The sequence below is a fragment of the Leptinotarsa decemlineata genome, unplaced genomic scaffold, assembly GCF_025532065.1.
Source record: "Leptinotarsa decemlineata unplaced genomic scaffold, Ldec_3_MD MMD2_P_RNA_scaffold_6, whole genome shotgun sequence".
NCBI classification, from domain to species: Eukaryota; Metazoa; Arthropoda; class Insecta; order Coleoptera; family Chrysomelidae; genus Leptinotarsa; species Leptinotarsa decemlineata.
The window spans coordinates 11572696-11582701 of NW_027412533.1; the positions used below are offsets into that span (position 1 = coordinate 11572696).

General features: G+C 31.7%; 2 protein-coding genes across 2 annotated transcripts in view; both read left to right on the plus strand.

Moving 5' to 3' along the window:
- Positions 1 to 3008, plus strand: part of LOC111509834 (sphingomyelin phosphodiesterase-like) — a 45582-nt gene extending 42574 nt beyond the window's left edge. Inside the window, exons 9-10 of the mRNA XM_023165667.2 lie at positions 2154 to 2338; positions 2791 to 3008. Coding sequence (XP_023021435.2) covers positions 2154 to 2338; positions 2791 to 2935 — 330 coding nt within the window. The 3' untranslated portion in view covers positions 2936 to 3008. The remainder of the gene's footprint in view (positions 1 to 2153; positions 2339 to 2790) is intronic.
- LOC141480137 (uncharacterized) overlaps positions 1 to 10006 on the plus strand; it is a 288325-nt gene that overhangs the window by 250464 nt on the left and 27855 nt on the right. The gene's annotated exons all lie outside the window — the stretch shown is intronic.

Sequence of the window (10006 nt, forward strand, 5' to 3'; positions counted from 1 at the left end):
ACAGAGACTGAATTTCCCGTCAATTTTGGAATCGAAACTTTGAGTGCTTTGAAGATAAATTTTGATACTCGTTTTTCAGATTTTGATGTCATTGCGAATGAAATTAAGATTTTGCAAAATCCTTTTGATTCCAAATGATTTCCAAATGGAAATTATTGATTTACGGTGCAGTGATATGCTTAAGAACAAATATCAGAATTCATCTTTGTTGGAATTTTATAAGAGTGTTCCACTGGAACAATTCGATAATTTGCATAAATTTGCTCGTGGGTTGTTTTCTGTTTTTAGTATTACTTACTTGTGTGAGAAAACGTTTTCCAAGATGAAGTACACAAAGAATGTTTACAGATCTCAATTAACTGATGAGCATCTTAAATCTCTTTTGATAATTGGCACAAGTAAAATTGATCCACTACAAAGTATTGTCGGTGGAAAATCACAATTACATAAATCTCATTAGTGTTTTTGTTGTACTGTGATTCATTTCAATTATTTGTTAGTTATTGATATGCTTAAACTTAGATACTTGAGTTAAGTTTTCTTTGTCATCATTTCTGTCGTTAAGTTTTACCTTGCAAGTAAATAAAACCGAGTAATTATCATTCTGTGTTTTCTTCTTCAACTTATCACAGCAATAGTATGGACGATGGCAATAGTAACAACAATAAGGTAATCATTGGCTGTCGCGGGCCAGATTGATGACAGTAAATCATTGGCTGTCGCGGGCCAGATTGATGACAGTAAATCATTGGCTGTCGCGGGCCGGATTGATGACACTGGCGGGCCGGATTTGGCCCGCGGGCAGTAGTTTGGAGACCCCTGTTCTAGAGCAATGAAAATGTTAGGTTTCACTCTCAGATCTGCAGAGGAATTATCTCTCTCTTTTGAAAATCATATATTACTTGACTGTTAGAATGATAATCTAATACAACTCCATACAACTTGGTACCCTTCATATAATGTGAATATTGATATGATTGATTGTGTTCAAAATAAGATTTCAAGGTACTCTGCATGCAAACTGGGATACCATATTCGTGAATATAACTATAAAACTATATCGGGCATTACTACCGTGAATACTCTGGCTCATAGAAGATTAGAATCAAATCGTACATACATCACTAATTTACAAAATAATCAATGGTAGCAATAATTTCCCAGATGAAAAGAGAAATGAAAATTTCTGTTTTTTACCACTTTTATTTGTAACATCCACGTTACTGCAGTTTCGTCCTATATGGAGTTTCTCAAACTTATACAATAAATACAAAAATATACAATAAAAAAGTTTATTGTATGAGTTTGAGAATGTCCATATAGGACGAAACTGCAGTAACGTTAGTTACAAATAAAAGTGGTAAAAACATAGAAATTTCCTAGATCTTGTTGAACTTATAACTTTAAATGTGATTCGAAAGAGAACAAGGAGTGCAGAAATCTTCAGAGTCCCCTTTCATCATGGTCAGAATGAGACATGCAAACACCTACAATGTGGATTTAAAACTGTTCTAATTAATTGTCTTATTTTAGCCTTTCTTCTTTTATATGTTTTCCTTACATAAAGCTGATAAGTACAGTATATATGTGTAAATTTGTTGATTATTTTGTAAAAATAAGCAATTTTGTAAATGAATGAATATACCTGGAGATGTGACAGTTTTTCAGGGTGTAAAAAATATGCTTGAAATATGTTTTTCCGTTAACGGCTGTCGCACCTCTACGAACGGCGATCCTTAGAGGTCGAAACTTGTGCGAGCTAAGGACTACCGAGATCTTACATTTTAACGTGTGATTTCTAACACGGATTGGAAGATAGAAAGTGAAAATCGATCGTTCAGCCTGCGTTTTGAACCACCGACCAACACGGCGGTCGATTTGAATGAATGAACAAAGCACCCACGTTGAACGGACCGGCATCTCAGAAAAGAATATGTTTCGTTGGTAAAATATTTGTCTTTGAATTTATTACATCGTTGCTTTTTTTCAAACCAATCAACACGAGTTTTGATAATTACTTCGCTACTCTTCGCTCAACAGCACATATAAAGAAGAATAAATAAAAATAAAGAACTCAAGAGAAATTAATTCGTCATGATTGGAATAAATATAAACCGCCCGACTGAAGTTTCATTGTTTTTTCGCAATTTTAGGATGTATTGGATGCAGAAACTTGGACTTTCAATCTTACGCTAGCTAATGAGATGAAGGAAATTAAGTGGAAAAAACTGTATTCGTTCAAAGAAGCCTATGGAATGGACGGTTTACTTCCTGCAAATTTGGATGAGTTAGTTAGGAATATGGCTTCAAATGATACATTCATAGAGTTGTACAACAAGTAAGTATTTTTATATTTTAAATTGTACAAGTTGATTGAATTTTCATTCGAAAAATTATGATTTCATACCAAAAACTATACAGTAATACAGAAAATTCCATCATACGCAACTGTTTCTCATTCGCACTGTTAATGCAAAAAAAACTGGGAGATAATTAGTTTTCCCGACTTTTAGATGTTCAGTTCGTCTTTTCCGAAGCACAATCTTGATCGATTTTTCTTTCCTACTCACAAATTCGAAATTATTTAGGGCAAAACATTGTTTGAATCACTCCACGACTTTTATTATTGGGAACGCTGAAACACTGATCACCAAAATGTAAAAAAAGGGTCAACGTAAAAACAATTCTCATAACAACATATTTTGTAAGAAACAATAACTGCTGTGATGAAAAGATATAGATAATTTTCCTTTATCAAAAATTAATTACCTATATACGTATTCTTTCCAGTTTTTACTACCGTGATAGTGACTACGACCACACTTGTGATGAAGCTTGCAAAATGAGGCTGTTGTGTGAAATGGTCACGACTGAACAGGGCAAGGATGAAGTATGTGAAGAATTGAAGGAGATCCGACAAAATCTATACACATAACCACATCCTTATTGTATATTTTTGTGCAATACTTGTATGTTTGAATGCATTGAAATTATGTATATTGATATTGCGATTGACTTTCATTTCACTATTTTGTTCTACAGTCAGAGAAGAAAAGTCGTGTCTGTTCACTAAACCATTTTGATAGGATTCATTAGGAATCATCTACCGATTGATGTTAAACTACCTTCATTTATTTATATACAATCAATATTGTTATAACATTTCAATTCAAAATATTCACAAAAAATAACAAATAGTCATAAGCAAAAATTATGTTGTGTTATCATTAGATAAATCCAATGAATCTTTGTCGAATGTTATAGATTACCTATCGGAGCAGAAAGCGGAATTGTCTGTCCTGATATTATTATATCCGATATATTGACTACAATTCCAAATAATAAAATAACTGTTATAAAATATAATTGCTTCCGTGAATATATATTTGCTGACGCCAAGAATAAATTGCAGCATTAGACAAGAACCAGCTGATATTGATTATAGAGGTCGTATAATGAAGTATAATTTGTCATATACCTAATAATATCATGTGATATTGGTCATTGGAAAAAAAAAATAAGAAAAGTGGTTCGTTTAAACGAAGACCCACATAACCTAGTGCTTCATTTTTTTCTTGATTAAAATAGAAAAAGCTCATTAATAATTAAAATCTGTTGATAAATATGTATAAATATACCCTCAAATCACTATCTCAAAACTCATTCGAAATTGAGCCATTATAGTCGATGGAAGAAGCTTCTTAGTCAGAACATCACTCCTAGAACTAAGTGCTTCTTATCAGTATTTTAGGGGTAACATAGTAGCGAAATAATGTTAAAATGCTTGCTGTTGATACCAAATAATTTTATAGAATGACGCCATTTCAAATGATAGCAATTCGAAATACTGACATTAGATGAGTTGAAAATATGAAATATTGCACATATACTTATGATCCAGTGTTTGGAACCTTTGGTGTAGTGATGAATATCACGTGTCGAGATGTTAAAAATAATGATTTGGTGTTGGGAAAAACTCCAGTAACATTCATTGCACATGTAGTGATATTCACAGTTGAAAAGTATATAATATAAGATTATATTATTTAGAACAAACTGAGTTTGCAACTAGAAAATGAATACGTCGACAGCGAGAATTTTTGTATAATTAATATTTTTTCCAAAACATTAAATAAATGAGTGGCGCATTTATATTTTGCTAATAAGAGCTATATATTTCTCAATAAAATTTCATTCGCTAAAAATATCAATCTTTGAAGCATAAAAAATTTCTTCAACAGTTTTATGATTACAAAAGTGAAACTACTAAAATGGCTTTGACCTTTCAGTGTGTTAGTTTTCAGTTGGTGATATATCTATTATATTTTACGAGTGTTCAATACAAAATAATTCTTGCGCCTTTAAGAAAACATTTGAACAGTTTTTTATTTTGTAGTTATCGTTTTGAGCTGCATTATATTTTATAACGCTCACTTGGAACGACTAAAAAATATTAAAAACTTGTCTTTCAATTATTTCATAAGTATTTTCACAAAACTACTTTTTAGGAAAATTAGAAAAATTTTATAGTAACTGCTGAAATATTTATAAAACTGAATTTTAGTTTTTGAAAAAGAAATTGTTGGCTTTCTACTACTCCATCTTGGTACAGAAAAAGGATGAGGGAATCTTCCAAAGAAAGGAAGGAAGTAATCAATTTGAAAATCATTAACTCTATACATGGACGTGTAGATCATGCAAAGAAGTAACTTTCAGACAAAAACTGAAAGAAAGTCCTCCTGAAACAGCTACTTTCATATAAACATTGAATTACACGAAAGAAATTCAGTGTTCATATAGAAGTATTTGTTTCGAAAGAATTATTTTTTCAGCCTGAAAGTATTTATCCTGAACATATGGAACAGGTTAATTTCATGGGGTTATTCGGTGTCGGAACTCATGAGTTTCACGATCATATGGTTAAGAAAAGGTCGACGAGAGGAAAATGTGCCGCTGCCAGACCTTATTTCTACATCCCTGTAGATGCGGTATGTTCAACCCATTATTTCATTTCACGAAACTCAAGAATACAGAGCCAAAGTTTTACAGCGAAAAAAGACTTCAGTGAACGCGAAAGTTATAAATACACAAATAGCGGTAATTTTTGTAAGGTTAACTTCAATTTTTATTGTTGTTGAACTGAGTTTTGGGTGACAATTCCTTAAGAAAAGAATTTCCTTGAATGTTATTCTCATGAAAGGATCTTACCTTCATGACCTTACTTTTCTTCTCCAATGTGTGGATTATTAGCAGTATTCCATTGCATTGCTGAAAAAATCTGGGAATTACGTCGTATTCACATATATAATAACAAATCTATATATAAATTGATAGATGTAGCCGTTACGACGTGGTAGGAAATCATAATGTAGAAAAGAGAATTGAAACTTTCTGTTTTTTACCACTTTTATTTGTAACTAACGTTACTGCAGTTTCGTCCAAAAAGGAAATTTTCAAACTCATACTTATGATTGATGTATAAGTTTGAAAATGTCCTCAAAGGACGAAACTGCAGTAACGTTAGTTACAAATAAAAGTGGTAAAAACATAGAAAGTTTCAATTCTCTTTTCTTCATTAAATCTATATATAGTAGTTGAGTATGAAACAGAGATAAATATTCATAAAATGACACAGTGAAATATTATTGTGACTTATGCACAGTTTGTTTCTGGAATTTGAGAGTGTATAGTAATTCGACATTCATTTAAAGAAAGAAAAGTATTTGTCAAAAGTTCATTGCTGAAGATTTTCGAAGGAAAGCTAGACTGTCAAGACGGATACTAATATATTCGAGTCCGACAGCTATCTTGGTTTAACCAGGTTGGAGCCTGGCTGCCTTATCCTTTCGACTGGTGTTTGTCAGAAGGATGAACGGGTCAAGACTGATCATGGGATGGAGGCATGAATGTCCTTAGACATTAGTACCGCCCTTCACGGTGGACCCCTGCCTGGCTGGGGTATTTGGATAAATATTGTTCATCTTTTAACGGGGGACATGAGAGCCTCATTCGGCAGAATGTCTGGGGCTTCTATATCGGGAGGGGTCGTCTACAGCATAATGTATAGCTTCCCTAACTACCACATATTTGAGTCTTCAGAACAGTGCTTTATATTTGGATGATATGTGGGAAAAAATAATCAAAATAAATCTGGTTACTTGAATACATTATAGCTTTTCATTAAGTATAGGCTAATTCCAGCATGTATATTAAAATCAATATATTCCTTATTTCCAATAAGAACCTATATCAATCATGATTTAAAATAATTCATATTTTAGACTACAATATTGAAATTATGTCAATAGATTATAGGATATTTCATGTTGATCTCGACAGATTTTTATTCGTATTGTTATGAAATTTTTTATTTTTGAAAATTTTTCACAAATTATAGAAAAAAGTTAGATATTTACTCAAATCATTAACTTTTTATCACACTAGTGATGTAATAGTTCTTTTCTTGAAACGTTTCGCATTTTTACATCCTGCATTTCAGACTGTAAAAATACTATTTCATTGAAGTTTGAACTGTAAACTTGATTTCGTACCTACTAAAATGGCTTTAACCTTTCAGTGTGTTAGTTTTCAGTTGGTGACATATCTATTATATTTTCCGAGTGTTCAATACAAAATAATTCTTGTGCCTTTAAGAAAACATTTTGAACACTATTTCATTTTGTAGTTATCGTTTTGAGCTGCATTATATTTTATAACGCTTACTTGGAACGACTAAAACCTATTAAAAACTTGTCTTTCAATTATTTCATAAGTATTTTTACAAAACTACTTTTTAAGAAAATTAGAAAAATTTTTTAGAAACTGCTGAAATGTTTATAAAACTGATTTTTAGTTTGTGGAAAGGAAAGTTTTTGGCTTTCTACTACTCTATCTTGATACAAAAAAAGGATGAGGGAATCTTCCAAAGAAAGGAAAGAAGTAATTAATTTGAAAATAAGTAACTCTATACATGGATGTGTAGATCATGCAAAGAAGTAACTTTCAGACAAAAACTGAAAGAATGTCCTCCTTTGTTCATATAGAAGTATTTGTTTCGAAAGAATAATTTTTTCTTTCGTGTAATTCAATGTTTATATGAAAGTAGCTGTTTCAGGAGGCCTTTCTTTCAGTTTATGCCTGAAAGTTACTTCTTTGCATGATCTACACATCCATGTATAGAGTTACTTATTTTCAAATTGAATACTTCCTTCCTTTCTTTGGAAGATTCCCTCATTCTTTTTTTGTATCAAGATGAAGTAGTAGAAAGCCAAAAACGTTCTTTCCCAAAAATTAATCACTTCTAAAAATATAACCCCTTCAAGTCGAATATGATTTCTAGAGTTTCTAACAAGCCTTACAAAATATTAATAATGAGTATATGTTTTAGGAAACGGTGCCAATTTCCTACTTATAGTTGTTTTATAAACACATTGCAAATATTTCTGGAAGAAATACAGTTTTATAATTTGTTTCTCCAAAACGTTTTCGTAACTGTTATAAAATATAAAATTGTTAGTTGGTTATGTCTCTGATGATAAGCAGAAAGAAATTTTTGTAAATGTCAATCGAAAATAATGAAATTATTGGAGGTGACATTACCAAAAAATAAGAGATTTTTGGCATGAGAATTAGAAAGATTTATTCTGTCTAATTCTCATGTCAAAACTTGCCTTAACGAAGGATATATCGTTGTAAAGATGTGGCCAGACAAAAACATGACTAGACCACATCATGCATTTTTAGAAGGCTGATATGATTATTACCAGCATTGAAAGTATTGATGGTTTAGTTGTGGGCAATTTATTGGTGTTTGAGTCAACGCATTCTGGCGATTATCGTGAGGACACGAACGACGATGTGTTTGAAGAATATTTTGAGCAAATGTTAGACTCTAACTCTCTGATTGTGATAGATAATGCCCCCCTATTATTGCGAGCTTAATCGTTTGGGCTAAAGTTAAGGGTTTTATTGCAAAAAGAAGCATTATATTCGAAATAAGTGATACCATGACTTTGCTCATACCTGATATCTTCCTAAATAAGCAAACCTATTTATCATTATGTAAAAAATCAGTTATATTAATTTCAACAGGTATTTTTGATTGAATATCTAAACGGACGCCACTGCAAGTGAGAAAACTACCCGAAATCTTTTGTTTGCGACCAGTTTGCGATACAAAAATAGGCTGGATCCGGTGAAGTACTATAAAATCTCTTTTGTATTCAAAATGAGTATTCACTACTTTTTGCTATCATAAAACAGGATACAAAATGAAAGTTGATACATATAGTGTCAGGAATATTTAGCCTGTTTGCCATTAGATTATCAAAGTAGTTCAAATACAATATATTCAAAATCAGTTGTTTCAGAAGGATTTTTTTTCCATTTTGTGTTTGAAAGAAACTTTTGGGCATGAATTACACATTTTTGTGGAGAGGTTCTAATGATATAATAATTTATTTTCTTTATCTCTCCGTCATTTTCTATGTAATGGTAGTATAGAGAGAAGTAGAAAGTCCGAAGACTTTTTTGCAAAAACAAATCTCGCCAAAAAAATTTGCTTTTTTTTTCAAAACGTAATTTCTTTAATATATATTTCACGTATACTCTTCATTGTTCTATGAATAATTTGTAAATGAATTTTGGGATTAGTTCAAAACCACATATCCTTTAATACTTTTGGGATTAATATTAAGTAAAGGAAATCAAATGAAGGCGTACCTAAAGTTCAATATTTCAATAATTTGAGTGATATTACTACCTGAATAGGAGTATATATTAAGAATTTATACAACTTCTTTTACAGTAGTGATCTGTAGTCTTACCAGTACATAATAACTAGATTATTTTATTGATTATAACCCATCTTCATACTGTTAACATGAACGTCCCTAAGGAAGTAAATGATGCTCTCGGCTTGTTGCAAGCTCAGTTGCAAGCTGCTATTATTCGACATCAGGTAAGTCATTATTTGTATATTAATAGAGGATTGTTTTGACGATATTCGAAAAATATAATAATAATAATAATACTATTATGAAGCAGAGTGCTTAAGGCTTTCGCGGCCAAGGTATTCAGTGTCACTATTTTTATAATTTTTTCCTGGAAAAAATTCCAAAAATCGATGGCCTTCAAAACCGAATAAATATAGTGACACTAAATAATAATGCATTTATTGCCCTACGGCAGTGTTTCTTAAACTTTTCGGATTCACGGCTCCCTTATGTTATTCGAAGGTTATCGCGGCGCCCCTAACGTAAAGACTACACTAGATTTTTAATTAATAAAAGTAGTTAGGTGGCTGTCTGAACGGATTGCATTTTGCAATCAACGATGTTATCATATAATAATATGATAACAAAAATCCTCTAATAGGATTTTTGGTAATAGGTACCGACGTATTACCTTTACTCTCAGTTATCTATGTTGTAAAACGTTGTACCTTGGGACTCACCCGTGGCCCAAGCCGCCCCAGTAAAGGTTCTAGGGCGGCGGGGTGCACACTTTGAGAAACCCTGACCTATGTTAACAACCATTTACAAAGCGATTTTATAAGAGAAATAAGATCAATTATATTGGTAGCTCCGGTGTCGATACGTATATTAATTATGGGGAAACACTTAAACTTAGATTAAACATTGTATATATGCTCGAAACTTATTTTTCAATTCAACTGAGATACAACAAGAAATATCAGGGTACTCTCAAATTTCATTATAGTTTATATTTTCCATGATAATTATTAACCAACAGTCATAAGCATTTCTTATTTCTAGACGTGTTTCGCTAACACATTGTATATTTCAGAGTTTCACGTATGTTAGTCTGTAACCGCTTACAAAAAAATACACCATGGTCGAAGTGTTTTTCTAAGTAGAAATGTTTTGCTTTCCTTTGTGTCTATAGTATTTCTATTGATTATTGTTTCTCATTGTGTGTCCCAATACTGCTATCTATGTGTCTTCACAAATTATTTTGTTCTTTTGTGTAATACGCATTTTACAAT